This window comes from Caenorhabditis elegans, chromosome IV (assembly GCF_000002985.6).
Source record: "Caenorhabditis elegans chromosome IV".
Lineage (NCBI taxonomy): Eukaryota > Metazoa > Nematoda > Chromadorea > Rhabditida > Rhabditidae > Caenorhabditis > Caenorhabditis elegans.
Window position 1 is genome coordinate 15,701,535 of NC_003282.8, and position 21,789 is coordinate 15,723,323.

General features: G+C 33.5%; 1 protein-coding gene, 78 non-coding genes and 1 pseudogene across 84 annotated transcripts in view; 31 read left to right on the forward strand and 49 right to left on the reverse strand.

The window, feature by feature from the left end:
• The window catches only part of Y105C5A.15 (BED-type domain-containing protein), a gene marked incomplete at both ends in the record, with an annotated part of 33,353 nt that extends 12,334 nt beyond the window's left edge, over positions 1 to 21,019 (forward strand). The window contains 12 exons of one of the 5 annotated variants that reach the window (NR_131658.1): positions 1,826 to 1,979; positions 3,857 to 4,004; positions 9,269 to 9,365; positions 9,421 to 9,517; positions 11,334 to 11,509; positions 12,560 to 12,643; positions 12,778 to 12,918; positions 16,586 to 16,927; positions 17,399 to 17,775; positions 17,830 to 17,995; positions 18,791 to 19,521; positions 20,067 to 20,271. Coding sequence is in view for 4 of the 5 variants with exons in the window: in NM_001307170.3 (NP_001294099.1) it covers positions 1,826 to 1,979; positions 3,857 to 4,004; positions 11,334 to 11,509; positions 12,560 to 12,643; positions 12,778 to 12,918; positions 16,586 to 16,927; positions 17,399 to 17,775; positions 17,830 to 17,995; positions 18,791 to 19,521; positions 20,067 to 20,271 (2,524 nt within the window). Of the gene's footprint in view, positions 1 to 1,819; positions 1,980 to 3,856; positions 4,005 to 9,268; positions 9,366 to 9,420; positions 9,518 to 11,333; positions 11,510 to 12,559; positions 12,644 to 12,777; positions 12,919 to 16,585; positions 16,928 to 17,398; positions 17,776 to 17,829; positions 17,996 to 18,790; positions 19,522 to 20,066 lie in introns of those variants that run through there. The other 4 variants (NM_001268948.2, NM_001307170.3, NM_001307171.3 and 1 more) reach the window with 4 other exon arrangements.
• On the forward strand, positions 25 to 45 carry 21ur-2012. Its single transcript, NR_063877.1, has one exon.
• 21ur-4510 lies at positions 129 to 149 on the forward strand. The gene has a single exon (NR_063878.1).
• 21ur-5765 lies at positions 331 to 351 on the forward strand. Its single transcript, NR_063879.1, has one exon.
• 21ur-11922 lies at positions 369 to 389 on the forward strand. The gene has a single exon (NR_063880.1).
• 21ur-4223 lies at positions 947 to 967 on the reverse strand. The gene has a single exon (NR_063881.1).
• On the reverse strand, positions 1,015 to 1,035 carry 21ur-11299. The gene has a single exon (NR_063882.1).
• On the reverse strand, positions 1,328 to 1,348 carry 21ur-9721. Its single transcript, NR_063883.1, has one exon.
• Positions 1,329 to 1,349, reverse strand: 21ur-11044. Its single transcript, NR_063884.1, has one exon.
• 21ur-2292 lies at positions 1,782 to 1,802 on the forward strand. The gene has a single exon (NR_063885.1).
• 21ur-3443 lies at positions 2,410 to 2,430 on the reverse strand. Its single transcript, NR_063886.1, has one exon.
• 21ur-1321 lies at positions 2,890 to 2,910 on the reverse strand. Its single transcript, NR_063887.1, has one exon.
• 21ur-11031 lies at positions 3,488 to 3,508 on the reverse strand. Its single transcript, NR_063888.1, has one exon.
• On the reverse strand, positions 3,509 to 3,529 carry 21ur-1364. The gene has a single exon (NR_063889.1).
• Positions 3,605 to 3,625, reverse strand: 21ur-8757. The gene has a single exon (NR_063890.1).
• 21ur-7999 lies at positions 3,687 to 3,707 on the reverse strand. The gene has a single exon (NR_063891.1).
• Positions 4,215 to 4,235, reverse strand: 21ur-8213. Its single transcript, NR_063892.1, has one exon.
• 21ur-5546 lies at positions 4,468 to 4,488 on the reverse strand. Its single transcript, NR_063893.1, has one exon.
• Positions 4,469 to 4,489, reverse strand: 21ur-10995. The gene has a single exon (NR_063894.1).
• On the reverse strand, positions 4,669 to 4,689 carry 21ur-11824. The gene has a single exon (NR_063895.1).
• On the reverse strand, positions 5,015 to 5,035 carry 21ur-12529. Its single transcript, NR_063896.1, has one exon.
• Positions 5,144 to 5,164, reverse strand: 21ur-1075. The gene has a single exon (NR_063897.1).
• 21ur-10836 lies at positions 5,470 to 5,490 on the reverse strand. Its single transcript, NR_063898.1, has one exon.
• On the reverse strand, positions 5,474 to 5,494 carry 21ur-5096. Its single transcript, NR_063899.1, has one exon.
• Positions 5,716 to 5,736, reverse strand: 21ur-1906. The gene has a single exon (NR_063900.1).
• On the reverse strand, positions 5,953 to 5,973 carry 21ur-9026. The gene has a single exon (NR_063901.1).
• On the reverse strand, positions 6,192 to 6,212 carry 21ur-4119. The gene has a single exon (NR_063902.1).
• On the reverse strand, positions 6,287 to 6,307 carry 21ur-720. The gene has a single exon (NR_063903.1).
• 21ur-12785 lies at positions 6,292 to 6,312 on the reverse strand. The gene has a single exon (NR_063904.1).
• Positions 8,641 to 8,661, reverse strand: 21ur-2080. Its single transcript, NR_063905.1, has one exon.
• Positions 9,243 to 9,263, forward strand: 21ur-4179. The gene has a single exon (NR_063906.1).
• Positions 9,748 to 9,768, forward strand: 21ur-3163. Its single transcript, NR_063907.1, has one exon.
• Positions 9,803 to 9,823, reverse strand: 21ur-1360. Its single transcript, NR_063908.1, has one exon.
• 21ur-9003 lies at positions 10,074 to 10,094 on the forward strand. Its single transcript, NR_063909.1, has one exon.
• Positions 10,080 to 10,100, reverse strand: 21ur-2024. Its single transcript, NR_063910.1, has one exon.
• Positions 10,456 to 10,476, forward strand: 21ur-1947. The gene has a single exon (NR_063911.1).
• 21ur-4683 lies at positions 10,460 to 10,480 on the forward strand. The gene has a single exon (NR_063912.1).
• On the reverse strand, positions 10,564 to 10,584 carry 21ur-903. Its single transcript, NR_063913.1, has one exon.
• 21ur-6833 lies at positions 10,820 to 10,840 on the forward strand. Its single transcript, NR_063914.1, has one exon.
• On the forward strand, positions 10,930 to 10,950 carry 21ur-8575. Its single transcript, NR_063915.1, has one exon.
• Positions 11,225 to 11,245, reverse strand: 21ur-3646. Its single transcript, NR_063916.1, has one exon.
• On the reverse strand, positions 11,226 to 11,246 carry 21ur-9816. The gene has a single exon (NR_063917.1).
• 21ur-6831 lies at positions 11,228 to 11,248 on the reverse strand. The gene has a single exon (NR_063918.1).
• On the reverse strand, positions 11,229 to 11,249 carry 21ur-6888. The gene has a single exon (NR_063919.1).
• On the forward strand, positions 11,592 to 11,612 carry 21ur-1421. Its single transcript, NR_063920.1, has one exon.
• 21ur-7029 lies at positions 11,684 to 11,704 on the forward strand. The gene has a single exon (NR_063921.1).
• On the forward strand, positions 11,810 to 11,830 carry 21ur-3432. The gene has a single exon (NR_063922.1).
• On the reverse strand, positions 12,058 to 12,078 carry 21ur-11908. The gene has a single exon (NR_063923.1).
• Positions 12,059 to 12,079, reverse strand: 21ur-10855. The gene has a single exon (NR_063924.1).
• On the reverse strand, positions 12,473 to 12,493 carry 21ur-9061. Its single transcript, NR_063925.1, has one exon.
• Positions 12,654 to 12,674, reverse strand: 21ur-11322. The gene has a single exon (NR_063926.1).
• On the reverse strand, positions 12,655 to 12,675 carry 21ur-11830. Its single transcript, NR_063927.1, has one exon.
• On the reverse strand, positions 12,938 to 12,958 carry 21ur-696. Its single transcript, NR_063928.1, has one exon.
• On the reverse strand, positions 13,058 to 13,078 carry 21ur-3169. Its single transcript, NR_063929.1, has one exon.
• 21ur-10040 lies at positions 13,496 to 13,516 on the forward strand. Its single transcript, NR_063930.1, has one exon.
• Positions 13,497 to 13,517, forward strand: 21ur-4945. Its single transcript, NR_063931.1, has one exon.
• On the forward strand, positions 13,819 to 14,700 carry Y105C5A.28 (annotated as a pseudogene). The gene is made up of 3 exons: positions 13,819 to 13,954; positions 13,998 to 14,112; positions 14,163 to 14,700. Coding segments are annotated over exons 1-3 (789 nt in total).
• On the reverse strand, positions 15,071 to 15,091 carry 21ur-1560. Its single transcript, NR_063932.1, has one exon.
• On the reverse strand, positions 15,324 to 15,344 carry 21ur-6267. The gene has a single exon (NR_063933.1).
• Positions 15,514 to 15,534, forward strand: 21ur-4145. Its single transcript, NR_063934.1, has one exon.
• 21ur-2277 lies at positions 15,674 to 15,694 on the forward strand. The gene has a single exon (NR_063935.1).
• Positions 15,753 to 15,773, reverse strand: 21ur-1866. Its single transcript, NR_063936.1, has one exon.
• Positions 15,979 to 15,999, forward strand: 21ur-13156. The gene has a single exon (NR_063937.1).
• Positions 18,020 to 18,040, reverse strand: 21ur-6564. The gene has a single exon (NR_063938.1).
• 21ur-350 lies at positions 18,189 to 18,209 on the forward strand. The gene has a single exon (NR_063939.1).
• 21ur-4746 lies at positions 18,192 to 18,212 on the forward strand. Its single transcript, NR_063940.1, has one exon.
• Positions 18,445 to 18,465, reverse strand: 21ur-8178. The gene has a single exon (NR_063941.1).
• Positions 18,671 to 18,691, forward strand: 21ur-13731. Its single transcript, NR_063942.1, has one exon.
• On the forward strand, positions 19,915 to 19,935 carry 21ur-3095. The gene has a single exon (NR_063943.1).
• 21ur-3526 lies at positions 19,974 to 19,994 on the reverse strand. Its single transcript, NR_063944.1, has one exon.
• Positions 20,698 to 20,718, forward strand: 21ur-15182. The gene has a single exon (NR_063945.1).
• 21ur-4139 lies at positions 20,732 to 20,752 on the reverse strand. The gene has a single exon (NR_063946.1).
• Positions 20,900 to 20,920, reverse strand: 21ur-8826. The gene has a single exon (NR_063947.1).
• A 210-nt stretch (positions 21,020 to 21,229) lies between the features above and the next one.
• On the forward strand, positions 21,230 to 21,250 carry 21ur-4385. Its single transcript, NR_063948.1, has one exon.
• Positions 21,251 to 21,342: 92 nt separating this feature from the next.
• 21ur-7316 lies at positions 21,343 to 21,363 on the reverse strand. Its single transcript, NR_063949.1, has one exon.
• 21ur-11314 lies at positions 21,344 to 21,364 on the reverse strand. Its single transcript, NR_063950.1, has one exon.
• On the forward strand, positions 21,345 to 21,365 carry 21ur-9463. The gene has a single exon (NR_063951.1).
• A 170-nt stretch (positions 21,366 to 21,535) lies between these two features.
• On the forward strand, positions 21,536 to 21,556 carry 21ur-10463. Its single transcript, NR_063952.1, has one exon.
• On the forward strand, positions 21,539 to 21,559 carry 21ur-13842. Its single transcript, NR_063953.1, has one exon.
• A 166-nt stretch (positions 21,560 to 21,725) lies between these two features.
• On the reverse strand, positions 21,726 to 21,746 carry 21ur-4809. Its single transcript, NR_063954.1, has one exon.
• Between the last annotated feature and the right edge of the window lie 43 nt (positions 21,747 to 21,789).

Below are 21,789 nucleotides of genomic sequence, written 5' to 3' on the forward strand. Positions count from 1 at the left end.
TCACTATATGAGAAGGAGAAACAGTATGTTTTTCGATTACATTCCAAATTATCCTGAAATATTTTGAAGTTTGTATTCACATCTGTTTCACTATGTTCAGATATATTTGATGACAGTTGTCCTTGCGTTAAAGTAGACGTTGCCATGATTTTTTACTGAAATATAGGGAACGCTTTTGTAACTTTTTTGGTAATCTTTTGAAAAAAAAACTCAAAAGCACCGAAGATACAACCTAAAAAGCTGGGGGCTCAATCGAATTTTTTTTAGGAAAAAATAAAAAAATTACCGTTTCAAGTTGTTCATATGAATAAGTTTTTTTTTACTCTTTAATTGTTCTGATAAAAAAGCGAAATAATTAGCAAATTTAATTTCCAATTCAAAAATGTAAAAGTATTAATAATTTTCTCAAAATTTAGAAAAGTATAATAAAAATCAACTAAACTTTTTTCCAAATTTTTCACTGTTTCAAAACAATTTCAAAACATTAACCAAAAAAAAAACCAAGTTAACACTAATTTAATTGATTCATTTACCGAGTCAAGTGATTCCCCCAGCCGCCGCCGCCGCCGCAATTCTCTCTTCTTATCTATTTTCTCGTAGGTTGGCAGGTCAAATTGAATCGCATGACAACATTAGTCCCGCCCACTTTCTCTCGAACTGGTGACATAAACCTATTAACATGAAAAAGATGCCTTTTGTGTGCCATTTAATCCTTTAATGGCACACACGCACGCAACAATCTCGGTTGGATTATTTTTTTTATTTTTCCCTGTTTCTTCTGATTTACTTCTTTTTCAGTTGATAAAGTTTGTTTGAATAATAACTTGCACGAATTGAAAGTTCAAATTTCAAATTTTCCTATATAGACTTAGTCTATTAGACTATGTGAAACGGGTTTTGAAAAAAAAATTTAATTTTCAAGAAAGTAGTGTTTGATCTTTTTTCAGCGGTAAAGCTACGAAAATAATTAAACATTTAAAAAATTCAAAAAATATCAAAGCTCTATGAAACGGGAAATTTTTCGTCATTCAAAAATTGAAATAATTAAATGATTTACCTAATAAACCGACTTGTTGAATCCGGTTTTTGAATTTTTTTCAGAATTTTCAACTTCACTTAAAAACTTGAAACCTTTGTTGATCGTTTTTTTTTTCAAATTTCCAGACAGAAAGTTTCAAATCTTTGTAAAACGGGAATTTTAATTTCAGGACTTTTTTTTTCAAAATAGTCAAACAGAATTGAATTCAGATTGAAATTATTGCCATCGCAAAAAATAATTTTATGAAGAAACTATAAAATCTCGAAAAACTCTAGTTTTTTTCGAATTTATTTTTTTAGAATCCATTTAATACATTTAGAATTTGTTCTTCATATTCAAAACTTCTATGAAACTGTAATTTTTTTCCAATTTTTTTAAAAAGTCCCCCCCCCCCCCCAAATTCTGAAAAACTACCTGTCAATCATTAAAAATCAAAAAACACCTTTCTCTATTTCTCTTCTTCTCCACCTTTTCCATGTTCTCGTGCCGTTTTGAATTTTAAATTATTTTGTATCCTGACGACGAATGTCGTGAGGAAGGACCCCCGTCCTACCTTCTGACGTCTTCGCCCACTCGAATTCATTTTTTAGTGAATTGTGGAGGGCGGTAAGGACACTTTTTTGATGTATGCTTGTTGAAACTGATAACTTGGAAACTGGGTCTCGGCACAAAAGTTTTTTTCGAAGTTTGTTTGTCATGTTTCATAGAGTTTGTAAAACTGATTTTTTTTCCAAATTGTTAATTAACTGTCTGCTTTCAATTCTTCTAAAACTTCAATATTTTCAGCAAACTGTCGTCATCGGAGTCCGACGCGGTTCGCGTGGGCGCCCGCCAACGCAACCGTTCGCTCAAAAAGTCGCCCGCAGTACAGGATGACGATCCCACAACACATCATAATCACCACCAGTTTCCGCACAATTTGCTGTCACAGCACAATCAGGTACATTTCAGTGCGAATGAAATCGTGGGCGGGGCTTAAAAATAGCGGAGTGTCGTTGCGTCGTTGTTTATTTTTATGCGATCGTATTTTTTCTATAATAGCTAACCATTGAACATCGGAGCAGAAAAATTCTTAAATTACACTCAAAATAAGAAAACTGCGTGGCGTGTACTGCAGAAAACTCCATATTTAGCTTACCACGCCCACAGCGAGTTAAGCATAGCGGCGCGCGGAACCCGTAGGATGTCGGCGGCCTGATATTGGTTGGTCCCCAAATTTTTGCCTTTTCTCCGTGAGTGGACGAGAAAAAGGCGGGGCCCATTTATGAGGTTTTCTGCGGTACACGCCACGCAGTGTTCTTATTTTGAGTGTATCAACACTTGAAAACAGTGAGAAAAATTAATTTTCAAAAATTATTGTTACAATTTGCCCGAAACGGAGATGGCGTGCAGTAATGCTCCTTAATTTTGGTATTTATTTGAGAAAATCTTGAAACGGTAAAAAAAAAGTCAAACATAATTTTTTAACTGTATCTACCGCTATTAAATTGGTAATACACTCAAAATAATAAAACTGCGTGGCGTGTACTGCAGAAAACCTAATATTTAGGCCCCGCCTTTTAATCGTCCACTCACGGGAAAACGCAAAAAGCGGTACCCCAGGCAATATCAGCCGCCGACATCATTCGAGGTCCGCGCACCACACTATTTTTCTCACTGTTGGCGTGGCGAGGTGTCCCCCCCCCCCCCTCCCCTATTTTTGTCTTTTCCCCGTGAGTGGACGATTAAAAGGCGGGGCCTAAATATTAGGTTTTCTGCAGTACACGCCACGCAGTTTTATTATTTTGAGTGTAAATACGTAATATATATTTTTTTGATCGGTAAAGAAATTCAAAAATCTTTCTGCCATTTTATTGACGAATTTACGCGTAACGGGTTTTTTCAAAGTTGGTAAGATTTTATGGAGTAGTTAAAACAATTTTTGTTAGAAATCAATGTCTTTTTAAAAGTCACAGTTTACATACACACCAGTGGTGGGCGGCAAATGATTTTTTTCCGGCAAATCGGCAAACCGGCAAATTGCCGTTTTGCCGAACTTGCCGGAAAAAAAGGCAATTTTCCGAAAATTTTCGGCAAATTGTGGTTTCGCCATTATTTTATTTTTTTTTGGAAATTTCAGAATTTTAATTTCAAATTGCAAAATTAAACGAATCTTGTGAATGTTCCCCATCTATTTTGAAAAGTAAGCAAATTCTATGAAAATATGTAGAAAAAACGGGAAACATTAAAAAAAAACGCAGTTTTAAGTGTTTTCGTCTTATAAAAATCCCTCCAAACATTTCAGCCAATCTAATATACGGCAAATCAGCAGTTTGCCGATTTGCCGAATTTGTAAATATAAAAATGTTTTCTAAAAAGAAGCAAAATGATAAAAAATGTTAAGATAATTCTAGAAAAATAAAAAATAATTTCGAGATATCAGAAAATGGAAGAAAAAAAAATCAAAAAATTCGGTTTTCTATTTTGTAAATATTTTGTAAAATCAAAACACCGATTCAAGTTAATTTGAAACTGTACATAAAAACATATTGAAACAGCTCATTTTTCCCCAAGTCTGAAAAATTTTAATTTTATTTTTAGGAATCAATAACACTGAAGTTAGTACCTCGCTAAGAAAATGTCATGAAACAATTTTGTAAAATGGTTTGATAATCGAAATTTCACAGAAGTAATACATTTGATAGGACGTCCCTGATTACCGAATTTTGAAACAGATTTTTTTTCTGAAAAAAACTGTTTTGTTGATTTTTGGAATATTTTCTAAGAACAGTTTTGACATTGAAAAAAAAAATTTTTAATCGAGTGATAAAATTCTAGGTAACTTCAACACATCATCACTCTATGCAACACCTACACAATGCCTCATCACTCCAACAACATTTGGCATTGCCAAGCGGCTCAATGGCTCCCGAGCCACGGAGAGCTGCGAGTTTCGATGTGTCGGCTAGCCAGAAACTGAGTCCCGGTGAGCATTTTACAATAACTGGGAAAATTCGAACTATGTGTAATATGGAAAAAATTGAAATATAATTATAGATTCTGTGAGACAGTAAGTTTTTTATTTCTGAAAATTTACGATTTGTGGAATAAAAATATTGTTTAAATATACATTGCAAAATAGTAGTTTTTTGGAATTAGGAAAAAATTGCAAAAGGGAAATTAAACAATAATTGCCTCATATAGAAGCTTTTAGTAATTGTATCAATATTTAAACAGTTTAATAAATGTTTATTATGAAACGGGAACTTTCAATTAAATCGAAAAGTACTTTTTCACGCAAGACGCGCCCTGGTTTTGAAAAGTTATTTTGTAGTAACCGACATTTGCCGGGTCTTGCAAAACATCCCATAGTGGAGGAAACCCGGCAGTAGTCGGGTGCCAAAAAACACTGAATTGCCTAGTTGGTTGCACTTTTGATACACTCATAAAATTCAATAACTTCCGAAATAATGAAATATATGTTAGTTAAGAAAATACAACACTTACTTGAAATAGTCGAAAATTTTAATTGATATTTTGAATTCATTTTAGTTAAGCCGGCTTTCGAATTTCCTAAATAATTGTATTGGTAAACTTAATTTTTTTTGCATGCAAAAATTTACAATGGAACTGCATTACAAAAATGAGATACTCCCCTTTTAAAGGAAAAATTAGGAAACATAAGGACAGAAACAAATATGAACTGTCAGAAACAGTGAAAAACATAAACTTCGTATTTTTTTGTAAAAAATTCAAATTACAGTTTAAGTGTTATATGATTTCGAAATAAACAATCAAAGTTATAGTGAAAAATAAATATTTTATGAAACATTTGAACAATTATTTTTTTTTCAAGAGGAAAATATAAGATTACTTTACAAAAACGGAAACGAATTTTATAAACCTTATGAACTATTCAAATACTTTTTTTGAAACCCGTTTGGGCAGAACTAAAATTGATGGGAGCCAAGAAAATTACTTTTTAAAAAATTGATATTATTTCTGCAAACGAGGTTATTGTTAAAAACTTTCAGTCAAAATAAATAAACATTTTGATACAGTAGAAACAGTTTTAAAAGGTGTAAAATTACGATTTTTTGGAACTTTAAACATTTTAATGCTGATTTAATGCTAATTAAGGACGTATTATTTTTGTTAATGAAAACAATATTTTATGAACTAAATAAAACATGAGGAATTTTCCTTTAAAAAATACCAAACATTGTCCAAAAAATAGGAATAAATTAAGTTACTTAAAATTGTGTTTCTACACTTTTTTTCTTCAAAATTAAAGGTTATAGGTTAGTTTTGAGGAGTTTTCTTATGAAATTTGATTTTTTGAAGCAAAAAACCGAAAATGTTTTCGCAACTTTTTAGAATTGAAAACCTGAAAATTAAACCTGAAAAATTTCTGATGATGACATCATGAAATTGTAAGATACTTTTTTTAAAGTGTTAAGTTCAAATGCCCTTTTACTATTGGTAATATCAATTACAAATGTTTTACAAACTTTGTGAAACAGCGGAAGAATTGAAAATTATTAACGTGCAGATTTTTTATTAAAATTTTCGGTTATAGTGTTATTGCGGGGAAACAATTTCCCCACTAAAGTTGACAACGCCAACTTTGAATACGTTGAATATTAACAAAAATTTACTTGAAAATTCTGAAACTTTAAGTATTGAAATAGCATTGTAAACGGAAAGTTCGGAACCTATTGAAATTTCCCTCGATGTTCTACTTTTTTAAAACAATATTGAAACAGTCGATAAAAAATTGACAGTAATTTGAAATAAAGTTTAATTTTATCCATCAATTGAATTATGATTCGTTTAGCCCATGCGAAACATGTTAATGTATACAAAAAAAACTCAAGTTCAGTATTTTTTCAAAAGCAGCTCTAATGCAGATAGTGTAACTAAAACCTAACAAAACCAAATAAAATATGGAACGAACACCCGAGAAAAACTTATGCCATCAATATCAAAACACTGAAACTGTAAAAAAAAATCTAATTCAAAGTTTTTCCAGTTTTGCCTAGAAAATGTGAAAAAACAACATTAATTCTCCCAAAAAAAAAACCGAATTTACATATTTAAAAAAACAAAAAAGCTTCAAATACATTGATATAACGCTTTATAGCAATTTATTTGGAGTATGTGGTACTTTGAACTTTTTAAAATGCGAAATCAATCGAAATATTTTGCATTGTACTACTTTTTGAAATGTTCGTGAAATAGTCGATAAAAAATTTTGATATAAAGTTTCCATTCTCAAAAAATTTTTTACTAAACTATAAGATACTTGCCACCTGGTAAAGCAACTAGGTGAAACATTATAAGATTTCAAATTCCTGAATTATGTACAAAGGAATCTTGAAAAAGATAATCTGTTGAGCAATTCAGCTTAAATCCAGAAAAACTAAATAACATTTAAATGAATATCAAAGCACCAGCCGTTCGCACGCGCTGAAGCGCGTGCTCCGACTGGCGTACTCAAAATTAAAATCAAATTCTGAAATTTCTAAGCATTTCACTGCAGATGGAACGTTTTTTTCCTTGTTTTCCGGAAGTTTTCGAGCAACATAAATATTATATACTTAATTTTAAGCAATTACAATTTTAAAACCTCAAGTTTCCTGGAACTTTTATGAGACTTTTTCCGGTCCTTTCCGAAAGTTTTTGGCGAGCATTTTTGGAAATTATCTATAACAATTTCTGGTTTTTTTTAATTCTTAAAACTTCAGAATATTCTAGGAGTATCAAAACTTGAAAGGTTCTAGAACTTCGCAGAAGTTTCTTGAATTTTTTCAGGGAATTGAACATTCCAGACTTTTCTCGAATTTTCTAGAAAATTCTGGAACATTCGAGAATTTTCCCGATTTTTCTAGAAAGTTCTGGAACATTACAGACTTTTCTCGAATTTTCTAGAAACTTCTGGAACATTCCAGAATTTTTTTTTCAGAAATTTTGAATTCCCGCCAAAATTTTTCAAAGAAATTTTGAATTCCCGCCAAAATTTTTCACAGAAAATTTGAATTCCCGCCAAAATTTTTCACAGAAAACTTGAATTCCCGTTATAATTTTTCACAGAAAATTTGAATTCCCGCCAAAATTTTTCACAGAAATTTTGAATTCCCGCCAAAATTTTTCAAAGAAATTTTGAATTCCCGCCAAAATTTTTCACAGAAAATTTGAATTCCCGCCAAAATTTTTCACAGAAAACTTGAATTCCCGTTATAATTTTTCACAGAAAATTTGAATTCCCGCCAAAATTTTTCACAGAAATTTTGAATTCCCGCCAAAATTTTTCACAGAAAATTTGAATTCCCGCCAAAATTTTCCACAGAAATTTTGAATTCCCGCCAAATTTTTTCACAGAAATTTTGAATTCCCGCCAAAAATTTTTTCACAGAAAATTTGAATTCCCGCCAAAATTTTTCACAGAAAATTTGAATTTCCCACCAAAAAGTTTTTCTCAGTAAATTTGAATTTCCCGCCAAAAATTTTTCTCAGAAAATTTGAATTTCCCGCCAAAATTTTTTATCAGAAAATTTGAATTTCCCGCCAAAAATTTTTCTCAGAAAATTTGAATTTCCCGCCAAAATTTTTTATCAGAAAATTTGAATTTCCCGCCAAAAATTTTTCTCAGAAAATTTGAATTTCCCGCCAAAATTTTTTATCAGAAAATTTGAATTTCCCGCCAAAACTTATGGGTCTCGCCAAGATGGGTCTCGCCAAGATGGGTCTCACCACGAAGGGTCTCACCACGAAGGGTCTCACCACGAATTTTCTCGAATTTTCCAGAAGGTTCTGGAACATTCCAGAATTTTCTCAAATTTTCCAGAAGGTTCTGGAACATTCCAGCATTTTCTCAAATTTTCCAGAAGGTTCTGGAACATTCCAGAATTTTCTCGGATTTTCCAGAAGGTTCTGGAACATTACAGACTTTTCTCGGATTTTCCAGAAGGTTCTGGAACATTCCAGAATTTTCTCAAATTTTCCAGAAGGTTCTGGAGCATTCCGGAATTTTCTCAAAGTTTCCAATATCCGTTCAATAGACGAAAAGTCAATTTTTCCCAAACTACAGTAATCCTACAGTACTCCTACAGTACCTCTACAGTACAACTACAGTACCCCAACCATATCCCGACACTAACCCCAAAGCAATATCACTTCAAAAGACGAAAAGCCAATTTTTTTTCAAAAATACAGTAATCCTACAGTACTACTACAGTACTACTACAGTACCCCGACCATATCCCACCACTAACCTCAAACCAATATCACTTCAAAAGAAAAAAAGTCAATTTTTCCAAAACTACAGTAATCCTACAGTAACCCTACAGTACCCCTACAGTACTACTACAGTATCCCGACCATATCCCACCACTAACCTCAAACCAATATCACTTCAAAAGACAAAAAGTCAATTTTTCCAAAACTACAGTAATCCTACAGTAACCCTACAGTACCCCTACAGTACTACTACAGTATCCCGACCATATCCCACCACTAACCCCAACCCACAATCCCTTCAACAGCCGGAAACACCTTGCAAGTGTGACGTCACAGACTACAAACTACAATTGTAACATCCCTCATGTATTTTTTTACACATAAGTAATGATATGACTCATGTAATATCTGTGTAAATTTTCAGTTATCAAAATGGGAATACTGAAACAGTAGAAAAAATTAGTTATCAAAAATTTTTTTTTCAACCAAGTTCCGCGCTCTACTTTAGGGCTGTACAAATCGGCGTCCGGTCGTCCGATTTTGACACCACCGGACGCACTGCGTCCGGTTTTGGGGTAGGTTTCCACGGCGGCCGACAATTTCCGAGTTTCGCCACTCACTATACTTAATCAGCAATTTTATAGTGAGTGGCGAAACTCGGAAATTGTCGGCCGTCGTGGATAGCTACCCCCAACCGGACGCATGTGCGTCCGGTTCGGACGACCGGACGTCCGGTTGTACAACCCTACTCTACTCTAATTCGCACATCCTGCCACAATATCTTGTCACAACGCGTCAAACAAAGTGGAGCGCGGAACTCGTGAGATGTCGGCGGCTGATATTGGTTAAGATCCCGATCGACGCCGAAAAAAGTCGCAGTTTATTTCCATTTCCAATCTACTTCCAAAAAATATAATTTCTAATATTTTTTTATTTGCTACATCGGCAACCCAATATATGTCAACTAACAATCTAAGGCCCCTAATCAAACTTAACGTGTTTCCTCTGCAGCCCATTCCGTCCGGGTTCATTCGACGCCGGCCGATCGGCATTCTCCCCCGTCGAAGTGCCACGTCTACTGGTTCAATCCCCGTTGTCACCTCTCCAGGTAACAAATATAATACCTGCCTCCGATTAATCAATATATTAACATTTTTTCGCAGCTGGAACCACCGCCCGTCGCCATGGACAATCGATTGCTCACCGTGCCGTCGCCGTCGGATTTCCGCAAAAGTCCCGTCGATAATCGGTCCTTTTCGTGTATGTCTCTTTTTTTTATTTAAAGGTTTTCAATGTTTCTAACATCTTTTTTTGGAAGAAAAAGTGGTTATTAAAGATTAGAGAAAATTCAATAATGCAATTGTTGTCGCGAAAATGTTTACAAATTTATATATAGGAAAACTAAAAATCATAATTGAAACAGTAGTTTTTTCCAAAAAATTACTGTTTCACATGTAAAATTTCATTAACATCATTGTGCAATTATTCGATGCCGCATGTATTTGACAAAAATTGTTTCGAAACAATTAAAAGCCCAAAAAATATTTTGGTCGTAGGCTGAGAGAATTAATAATTTCAAATGGTTTGAATTTTATTGGAATTGTGAAACAGTGGATTAAAGTTTCATATTCAAAAGCGTATGTGAATTTATTTCAATGACATTACATTGGTTTGACAGGATTTTAAGTAAAGGTGACTAACATATTCAAACTATCAAAAATGGAAAAAATTTAAAAAAGAAAATAATTAGTAATACTTTTAAAAAATCACTGTTTTCCAATTAGAATTCATTTTGCATTTACGAAGTAATTTTCGATGTCAATAGGAATAGGACACGAATTTAATAAAATTAAAATATAACGCAACTACTTCACAACATAGCAAAACAGGTTTAACTATATTTAACTTTAAGAAAAATCGGAAAAAAACTCATTTGCATATTCTAAAAAACAAATCACAAAAAAACTGTTTCACGTACAAAGTATCAGTTTTGTTTTCATTAAAAAAATTGTTATTAATATTATTGAGTATTTATTACTCATTTCTTTTTTCATATTAATATTTAACATAAATTGTTTAACTAAGGTTTAACTAAGGTTATTGGTTTTGTACTGAATTCAACAGAATGTCTAAAAAAAAACCTAAAACTTGAACCGTTTTAATATGTTTGTATAAAGCCGAGAAGGCTCATGTCTCATTCAATTAGTGTTGAAGGTACACTTAAATGTTGGCTGCTGTTCTACGTAACTAATTTTTGTTGAATGAAACATAAACTCTCACGTAATTCAAAGTTTGCACATAAATTGAAATCAATCACACCAAACCAATTAAACTCCAAAAAAACAACCAAATTTTTAATTCATTGATGAAACAGTGAAATTATGAAATTCATGACTTAATTTGCCCCCGGTTTAAAATACTTTTTTTTCCAGTGAAAATCAACTAATTTTTGCTTTGATTTGCACCAATTCCAAGATATTGGCAAAAAACCCTAAGTTATTGAAAATCTTTAAAGCACTGTTTCAAGTTTATTGTAAAAGCAAAACCATGGATATGTTTCAGTAGGGAAATTAAACAAAAAAAATACAATGAAAATCATGTTTCAAATTTCAAGAAAAAACATTCACTGTTTCACATTGAAAGTTTCAAAAACAATTGGGAATGATTTTTAATATTTTTGATTTTTTGACATTACTCGCTCAGATTGAAAATTGTGTAGATTGGCCTAACTTTTACTATGTAAAATGTAAAAATTGTTAATTTTTGAATACCCTTTTTTTGAAGAAACGTAGTTTGTAGTCTGTGACATCACACCAAGTCTAAAAAATAATTATGGGGATATACTGAGTACATTTTTTTGCACCTTGGAGCCTTTGGAAAAATAACTTCAAATTTGAAATAAACAATTTTTTAAACATATTTTTAAAAAATAATTATGCATAAAAAATTTCTAAACGCTGAATGAAAATGAACTGACACACTCATCTAATAAAAGTTTTCAGGATTTTAACATAAAAATCAACACAATGAAACAGTTGCCAAAAATTTTTCCTAAAATTCAAATCTAAATTTTCAGGCGAATCCCCCAAAAGCAGTGGAAACGCAGCGACTTCTGTGGACATTCTGAGCCAGCTCAATTTCAATCCAGCTCTGCTCACACAGCTCTCTGCAGCAATTGCAAGGCCAATGGGAATTGCATCCCCATTACTGGACGATTTGAAGGTCAATTTTGGATCCGTGCCAAAAATTGAGGTAATGAAAAAATTAAGTTTCTTAAATTAAAATTTTTGTGTTGCACAGTGATCTTGAAAACGTTAATAATAGTTACATTTATTGGGAAAATTTTGAAACTGCTGAAAAACTTGCGAATTCAAAAAAAAAATGTTTCACAATTTTAATAAACTCTCTAAAACTCTGAGGTGCCACTAACAGACTTATAAAGACATTATGATTTTTTTTTGAATTACAAAATAGAAATAAGTTGTTAAGTTTTGAAAAAAAATTCGCTGTTTCAACGGTTTGGTTTAATTTATTAAAAGTATCAAAATTCGCTGAATTTGCTGAATTGAAAAATCAAATCCTCTGTTGTTTTCAAACTTTTCCATATGAATCCCCATGTTCTTCATTTTCAATGTTGTTCCTTAAAGAAATTCGCTGAATATTATTTAAAAAATTGAAATTTCGCTGTTTAAACTATCAAAATTTTAAGAAAATTGAGTGATTTTTATGACTTTTTCATTTCCGAATTTTGATTTCTAGCGCCCATATAAGTGAGATTCTTTTGAATTTTTCTATTTTTCAAAATGAATCAATGAGAGAAAACTTCTGTGAAAAAATGGAAATAACTATAATACCAATGTGAAATTGTAAATTTTTTCGTTTGTTACACTCAAAATAAGAAAACTGCGTGGCGTGTACTGCAGAAAACCCCATATTTAGGCTCCGCCTTTTTTTCGTCCACTCACGGGGAAAATGCAAAAATTCGGGGCCCAACCAATATGAGGCCGCCGACATCTCACGGGTTCCGCGCGCCGCTATGTTAACTCGGAGACAGCTCGTCACGCCCACAGCGAGTTAAACATAGCGGCGCGCGGAACCCGTGAGATGTCGGCGGCCTGATATTGGTTGGGCCCCGAATTTTCGCATTTATCCGTGAGTGGACGAGAAAAAGGCGGGGCCTAAATATTAGGTTTTCTGCAGTACACGCCACGCAGTTTTCTTCTACGGAACAGATTATTGCCTCAAACAGTAAATGTAGTTCACTTGAAGCCCCATCGAAACAGTAGAAAATAATTTTTTCAGCAAATGGATTGCTCCGGAGGCTCATTCGACACAGTTGGCTCGGGGAGCTTCGACATGACAAGTGCTCATTCTTCGTTTGATCATGTAGGTTTTGATATCACAACTGATAATAAAAATAGATCCTTAATTTTTATAGCGAATATCTTGAAGTAGTGAAACAGTTAAACAAATTTTTGAATTATCAGCTTTCACTTTTTCAAACTTCTATCAAATTCCAGAGCACCAACCCTATCAGCCAAGAATTGCTGGCTCAAATGCCACCAAAAGCCGTAATTCAGGACGATATTCGGAATGGAAACGGCAGGTTTCAGTTGGTCAGGAAACGGGGAAGATCCGAAGTTTGGAACCTTTTTGGACAGGTTAGTTGGGTTTCAGAATTCTTAACATACAAATGAGTGATTAAGTAAAACCCAAAAATGTTCAAATTTTGAATTTATTTTGAAACCGTAATTTTTTTTTCGTTCAGAACACGAATTTTATGTCAGTAAAAACAAAAACTTTAACGGAAAAATAGTATAACTAAAAAAATTTGCATTTTTTACAAATTTTATGTTCTATCCAAAACAGACTTTTTTCAATGTTTTTTTTCAAAATTTCAAAAAGGCTTTACGTTGGATTCTCACAGCAGAAGTAAATTTTTCAAAATTACGTATTTTTTATAATTTCCGGTTTTTTTGGATCTTTGCTCTCAAAAATCTCTATGACGTATGTTATCACAAATTTTTCTGCTTTTTTTCTCGCTTCACTTGCGGATTTTATGAGATTTTTTTTCGAAAAAAACATCAAAAGTTTAAAGTAAAAAATCACGTTTCAGTGTGTGTTTTCCCACGGAAAAAGTTTAGAAAAAAGATTTTTATTTTTTTTGAAGTTTTTTCCCACACCAAAAATTCACTGTTTCATGTTTTCCATATATTTTCCATATATAAATTTCTGGCATTGGCTTCTAAATTTGATGTCCCACTTCTTCCAAATTTATTTTAATGAAATAACCCTATAAACCTGCCTATCCACGTCAATTTTATCCGATAATATTAAGAAAATCCCAAGATATGGGCATTAATGACATGTGGTTCAAATTTCTTTATAGGAATCATTCAAAGCAAAAAATAATTGTGAAAAAATTCCTACTGGCAACGCGACAAGGCCACGCAGGCAACCAAAAGCACGCAGGTGACGCCTAGAAACAACGCAGGCGACTCGACTGTGGGCAGCTATTGGCAGCGGCTGCAAGACCACGCAGGTGCCGCCTACATACCACGCAGGCAGCCAACGTTCAGCCACGCTCGGGATTCCTAGGCCAATGGCTGCGTACTCCTCTCGGACAACTTTTTCTTTTAATTTTTTTCCCACTTTAATTAAAATTTTCCGTTATTTTCTTGCGAAAAGCACTTTAATGTTTGTTTTCCACGTCTTTACGAAACTAAATATATGTTTTCAGCTAAATATGCCAACCTCCTCCCCATGATATCGGAATCAAGGTCGGAGGTCGATGTTACCGTCAATGCAGGACTTTCCGGTAGATTCCTCGTCACAGCCTTTCCAACAATTTATCAGTGAGTAAGTTGTGAAGAAAATGGTTGATGAAAGTAATTTTCATATTTAGCCTCACTCCACTTGCAATTCCACATGAAATCCATACTGGAATCACTGCTATTCATCTCCAGGAAACTCTCGGACTTCTAGTTACCGGTGGCCATAATCGTGTGATTATTATTTGGGATGTTCGAAGTGTTTGCTCCGCTCTTTCTGGATCACAATAGACAATTACTTCTTCTACTTCTTGAATGTCTCATAATTCTTCTTATTTTTATCTAATTTATTGCTTCTCCTTTCTATTTTGGATATTAACTACCAAAAACGCCCATTCTTCCCCAAAACCATCTTAAACTTACCAATATTTTCCGTTACCCCTGACAGGTTATCCTGAATAGTGATTGTGATTCTCAAATTTCTTCTAATCCCGTTAATTCCCCAAATATTCGAATGTAACTTTTTTGGAATTTTTTTGTTTTCTAGTTTATAAATAAACAATATGTTTGAAAAACAATCGTAATTTGCGTTTTAGATGGTTAAACGGTAGGAAGGGGAAGGAGCGGGCTGCGAACTGCCATTGCTGCAAGACCACGCAGGCAACGCGTTGAAACCGCGCAGGGACTGGCATTCTTGAGCGTGGTTTGTAGACGTTGCCTGCGTGGTTTGGAGCGGCGCCTGCGTGGTTCGATTTATCTGAGTAGAATAATATATTAATCAGTTCAAAATCAATTTTCTTGAAACATGATTTTTTTTAAATATTTGAATACTCAAAAACAGTGACATGTTGTTATGAACACTCACCAAACTCCATATTTTTCATGTTTTCATTGAAAAAAAATTGAATTTTGGTTTGTTTTCCCGTTCTCCATGGTATGACATGTGTAAGAACAAAATTTTATTTTGGAATGAGATTTTACTTGGAGGAAAATTGGATTTCTTTTCATTCTAACTATGATTTTTTAGTGTTTTTAATATAATTCAAAAGTTTTGGGTTTTGTAACAAAAAAATCTGATATTCAATTTTTATGTAGAGAATGTGAAACAGTCAAATTTTTTTTAAAATTACAAAAATTGTCATTAGCATCACCATCCAATTTTCTGAACTTTTTCCCAGTCTAGACTCATCTTCATTTCATTGACGTATAATTTTTGAAAATAATGATAAGTTATCTCATTCCCCAGACAACACTAATTATCCAGTTACGCGGAACAAGATTTCAGGTGCTTTTTTTTGTATAAAAAGGACTACATAACGAATTTCAAAAACATTTTTTCTTGATATAAAATATGTGAAACAGTGCTGTTTTTCTCAAATTGTCATTTTATGAAAATTTGAAAAAAAAACTGAATTTTTGATATCAGAGGAAAATTTTATCTGTTTCTCAGTGTTTATATGAATCCTTCAGAATTTTTCAACCCGTTAACATTGAAAGAGCTTTTTGACAAATTTTTCTTGAATGAATTTTGGGGTTATATGCTCGTTTTGGGCTCCACGTAAATAGCAGAATTTTTGAAAACTTAGTTGAAATTAAAAAACTGTTTCAAGTGATTTTTAAAACCGTCATTTTTAAAATGTTTCAATAACTCATTTTTTAGCCTTTCAAATTCGAATTTTTTAAATTGTTAATAATTGAACAGAATCATTAAAAAAATTTGGCGTTTTGATAGGACATTTGACACAATATCAATTTTTTAATTATAAGTTTTTCTATGGATATACCGAAACAGATTTTTTTAAATTTTGCGATAAAAAAAATATTTCACTGATGTTGACTATTCTGGATGGTTTGTGCTATTTAAATCTATACGATTCCGTGTACAACAACAAAAAATTTATTTCTCTGTTTCAGAGCATCTTTTAATTTTAGCAGAATAGCGTTTTATGATGTATGTAACTTTAGCATAATTTTATGAAAAAAACAAGTACTAAATCCATTTTTTGGTAAATTACGTAGAAAAGACAAAAATCGGGACCCCAACCAATATCACGCTGTCGACATCTTACGGACTCCGTGTGCCACTGTGTTTAACTCGCAGCGGGCATGATAGCTCGCCACGCCCACTGCGAGTTAAACGTAGCGGCGCGCGGAACCCGTGAAATGTCGGCAGCGTGATGTTGGCTGGGGTTCCCGATTTTTGCTTTTTTTCCGTGCTTTGACGAGAGAAAGGCAAAGCATGTTTGGGCGTGTAGCCCGTAAGATGTCAGACGTACCAAACATTTCAAATAAAACTCAAACTTTTATCAAAACCCGTTACAACAGTAATATAGATTACTTTTTTTTTTGAAATAAGCGTGTTTCCCCAAATTAGATGTGAAACGCGTCCTCGAATGTACTTTTTGAAAAAGTAAATAAAATCACTGTTTCAAGCTGTGTTCATTACTAATGTTTTTTGCAATATAGATCTAACTGCTAAAAAATAAATTTAATTTTTAATAAAAACTTGAATCAGTACTTTTTTCCAAAATCAACCAGAATCAATGACTATTTCCAGGTTCTCGACAGTCTGACCCAAGTGCGTCTTCCATTTGTCGCCTGTTACGCATGTAAAGTACTTTACACGGATACTGGCGGTGGTACCGGTAACATGACACGTCATCGATGCCCAATTGGAGCAAGTTATCGCTCGAGCACCCACGCATCTTCCACTGAAACCGTAGAGGCTGGCGGCACAAATTCATTCGATTCGGCAATTTCGGCAAGGATTATGAGTAGCGCTGACGTCACGAGGTCCCAGTTATCGATTAGCATGGTAGAGTCGGGATCTGGCTCTGGGCCAAGTGGGTCTGGATCGGGAAATTCTTCGCTGCCACTGTTAACTCAACATTCTGGAGAGGTGAGTTTTGAAGACATATTTCCCAAAAAAAGAAAATTCGACCCGCCTACACTCAAAATAAGAAACTGCGTGGCGTGTACTGCAGAAAAAATCGTATTTAGGCCCCGCCTTTTTCTCAGGCCGCCGACATCTCCCGGGTTCCGCGCGCCGCTATGTTTAACTCGCAGCGGGCGGAGATAGCTCGCCACGCCCACAGTGAGTTAAACGCAGCGGCGCGCGGAACCCGTGAGATGTCGGCGGCCTGATATTGGTTGGGGTCAAAAATTTTGCCTTTTCTCCGTGAGTGGACAAGAAAAAGGCGGGCCTAAATACTAGGTTTTCTGCAGTACACGCCACGCAGTTTTATTATTTTAAGTGTAGGTTAGACCAATTAATTTTGAGAACCCGGCAAATGTCGGGCCACTCAACAACCCAAATTTTTATAAATTTGCACGATTTAAGTTCACTCAACCAATCTCTTAATCTCTCTAGGAATTCCAGAACACAATTGGTGACGTGGATCGTGAGGTACTTACCGATGCAATTGTCAAATGTTGTGCCCTAGATTTGATCGATCCTATGGTATTTTCTGGAAAAGGCTTCCGAAGTTTGCTGAAACAAATCTGCCACGTGTCAAAACGAGGCGGAGTCAGCCCGCCCATCGACGCGTTTCCGGATATTCAAACAGTGCGCAGTGCCATGCAAACTCACCTGAGATTCTGCGCGGACGATTTGAAAAATGAGCTTTCCCGGACCACCCAGGGATGCCGACTGGCGCTGGAAACTTTGACGTATTCTGGAAGAGATTATAGAGTTATTCATGGATCACGAATTAGTCCGGATTGGAAATGGCGCAGCAATATTCTAGGGTAACATGAAACAGTGAACTTCTATTTTAAAATGCATAAATATATCAATTTCAGAGTATTTAAAGCAAAGGAAAACGAGTCACTGAACGAGATGATCAACCTTGTGGTGCACAATTATGAGCTGAATAGGACATTTTTGAGAATTACGATACCGAATTCGAATAATGATTTGGAGGGAAATGTCAAGTGTTTCTTTGATATCAAGGCGAAATTGAAGGAGGTAAGGAAGTTTTGTTATTATTTAAAACATTATATGGGAGTACCAATATTTGGAGTTAAAACGGATTCATTTTCACAGGTTAATGAAACATTAAAAAAAATTTTTTAATGTGAAAAAAAAAATATTTTGAACTTTTCAAAAAAATAATGTTTCAGTGTTATATTATAAGAACTACGTTAATTAATAAAAATGTTGATGAGTATGTACTCCATTTTCAATTTTCTCAATTTTCTCAAACTTAAAGGCGCACGGAGTTGTTGGAACAGATCTCATCGAATAAATTATGGTTTTAAACAAATTTTTGATTAATTTCGTGTTCCCCTTGACTGAAACTGTATTTAAATCAATAATAAAAAATAAACTTAACAAATTTTCAGCCGCCAAAAAAACTGACAATTTATAGAATTAGAATAGTTTGAAGAAATACGCTGCTTTCGGGCCGTTTTTAGTCTTTTTGAGTGAAATTATTAACATCTAACGTCATATCTAGCTAAATTTAAAGGATCATTGAAACATTATTAAGATTTTAGAAAATTTGAACGTAAGAAAAATATTACTGTTTCAATGCAATAATAAGAAGATGGAAGAACAAAGAAATCTTTTTACAAGCTTCTAGAAAGTAATAATATCACTGTTTCAATAGACTCTTTTTTGAAGAAAATAATTTTTAGTAAAAATAGTACTTTTTTCAGAAATGCGACTCAAAGTTTAGAAATTTTCTGAAAAATTGATGTTTCAGTGCAGTGAAATTATTAAAAATTTTCGAATAAAATTACTAATAACTCTTTTTTTCAGATTCTCTTCACAACATTCTCTGCCTGCTCCCAACCTGTAATGGATATGCTCAATGCAGTTGACCAGCTCACCAAGGCTCTTGTGGAGATGGATGTACGTCTCCCATTTGCCACGGAGCCACGTGAGGACATTTTCGATGTGCACAATCTTCTAGCAGAATGGAATGACCAATGGGGTCAACTGGAGCAGATTATTTCGACGAAATGTGCGGATACTTTATTGGAAAACTTTAAGAAGTTGGATCCAACTCACATGCGAGATCTGGAAGTTTTCATTCTACCATTCCGAGAAACCATCGAATCTTTGACATCAGAGCATCCAAATTTCCATAAAATCCTTCCGGAATGGCTTGCTCTTCAACATGAATGTCAAGTGCAGAATGATGAGCCAACTGCTTTGCTCCGAGAGCTCAAACAGATTGCCACAAAAGTTTTGGAGTCTGAGAAGGAGAAGATCATGACAGATGAGCATAGAATTGCGGCGATCCTTAACCCACGGTTAATTAGAAAATTGAATATGATTTTAACGGATCAAGAAAGAACGACAGTCTGTGAAAGGATCCGATCGAGTTGTGGATTCAGGAACCCCAAAGAGCCCCTGAGCAGAGGAAGTTCATGTGATGGAGAGCCACATCGGAAGAGAAGAATGTTCTTGTCATCGTTGGAAGATGATCAGGTCACTGATGAGTTGGAGTGCTATTTGAGGTCACAATACCCTCCGAATCAGACAAAGTGAGTTTTTTTTTTTGCTGGGAGACTATAAGTGTGGCTTTGTCGCTGAAACAGGGAAAGTTTTGCAATGAAAATTGCAAAAAATTATTTGCCGTTTCACAATTTACTCATAAACATTTCTGTGAATTGACTATTGTCCATTTCTTTTGTCTTTAAGTTTTTTTTTTCCTGCCAACTTCTCAGAACTGAAATTTTGAGCCCGTCAGGTGTCGGCTGCAGTTTTCATGGCAAAAAAATTTAGTAGTTTTGACGGACTGGACAATTTAAGTTTATACCAAACAAAATTGAACTTTACAGCAGACACTTTCAGTGTGAAAATTTTCTGAGTTGAAAATTTATAGAAAATAAATGTTTCATGATGTTCATTTATTTTTGGAAAATTTTTTCTTTTGATATGCAAACGTTTTTTACTAAAAAAGTTTCGGACGAAAAAATTAATGGAAGCAAAAAGGTCTGAAAACAATTCCCATGTAACAAGTATCCGAGTTACACGCAATATTAAACTTTAAATTTGAAACAGTAGTATTTAATTTTAAATTTTCCAGAGACGTCATCACTTTCTGGAGCACAACTGGCCACGCCCAGTTCCCAACTTTAAGCTCACTGGCTCGCCGAACCCTCTGTACCCCAGCAATTGCTCCAAAAACTCAATTCGATGCTCGGTGTGCATCAGTGAGCCCCGATCAGCTTCACACATTCCTCATGCTTAGATCAATGTTCGATTCGGAAAAAGACGAGGAAGCTGTGTAGCATTTTTTGTTGTATTTTGACCTACTTTTTTGAATTTCGCGGGTTTTCTCCCCCAAAACAACCGTCTCACACCAAACGTACCCACCATTGCTTCAATGGATCAGTTCTTTCGATTTTTTTTTTTGAATTTTTTTTAAATTTTAAATTAAATTAATTTGTTTCCCATATTTTTCCCGGTTTCACTGGTAATCTATTGATTTATTATTTTTATTTAAAAACATATTTTTCTACATCAATTTATTTCAGCTAATTCAATCTCCAAACATATCAGAAACATTTGAATTTTCCCGCCATTTCTCTCACTTGACCTGTGAAATTTTTGAGTTTTTAGAACATTGATTATCTCGGTTTCAATATTTAAGTCCCGGCTAGATTTTTCTTATTTCATTATTATTTCTTGATTTCTAATATTTTTTGAAGTTATATTATTGTTGAAAAATGCAATGACTATTCGGAATGAAATTACAATCTGGAACGACGATTAATTCAGCAAAAAACCTTTTGAATTTGTTAACATGTTGAAACGGTTAGCAGTTAATATGAACTTGGCTGTGACAGAAATTCAATGAAATATTATTCTTAGAAACTTGATTTTGTCGGCTGCTGTTAAGAAATATTGTGCTATCTCCCAATTAATATATTTCTACAAGTAACATAAAACAATTTTCATTAAATTAAACATTTTCAGTGCAACAGTGAAAATAAAATTTGTTTTTATTTATTTATTTAATGTTAATAAAGCAAGTTTTAAATTCAACTTCCAAACTATTTTGGGAAAAAGTTTTGTAAAAATATGGGAAAACATCAAAAATTGTGTCCAATAATCTTGCAAAAATTCAACAAAAAAATGAGAACAACTATAAAAGTCTAACATTTTGTTTGAAACACTAGATATTCAAAAAAAAAAGTTACACTTTTAAAATGTTGCTAAAATTATGGATTTTTTATTGAAAAGTAATAATAGTAGTAAAAAGCCGGATATTTTGTCATTTCTCTAACACTGAATTTTTCAACTTAGAAACAGTAAATGTATCAAACCTGTAACTTATTAGCAAAAAGAAGGGGTTTGATAATCTCGAGAAAACACTGAAAATACTAATGCAAATGCATCATACGTTTTCAAAACTTATTAAAACAGTTAAAACTAGATTCTGATGATAGTTTGAACACAGAAAATAATTTATTTTCATTATTTTAATTTTTCGAAAATTTAAACCCTGTTTCACAATTTTTGTATATAACCGTATTTTTGCTCAGGATTTGCTAATTTTGACATTAAATGTTAAAATTGTTTCAGTAATTTCAATTTTGAATTTTCTTTAAATTTTTATGATTTTTGTTAAATAAATATGTAGCTGTTTCATGTTGGTAAATGTTCAACTTTTATTTTTGAAAAAAATTTGTAATGAACTTTTTTTGGTTTACAACTAATCAACGCAAAATTATTTCAATTTTTAGTTTCGAAACCCTACGTAATACAAATGTAAAAACACACAAATTTCGAGCCTTTATTGAAAC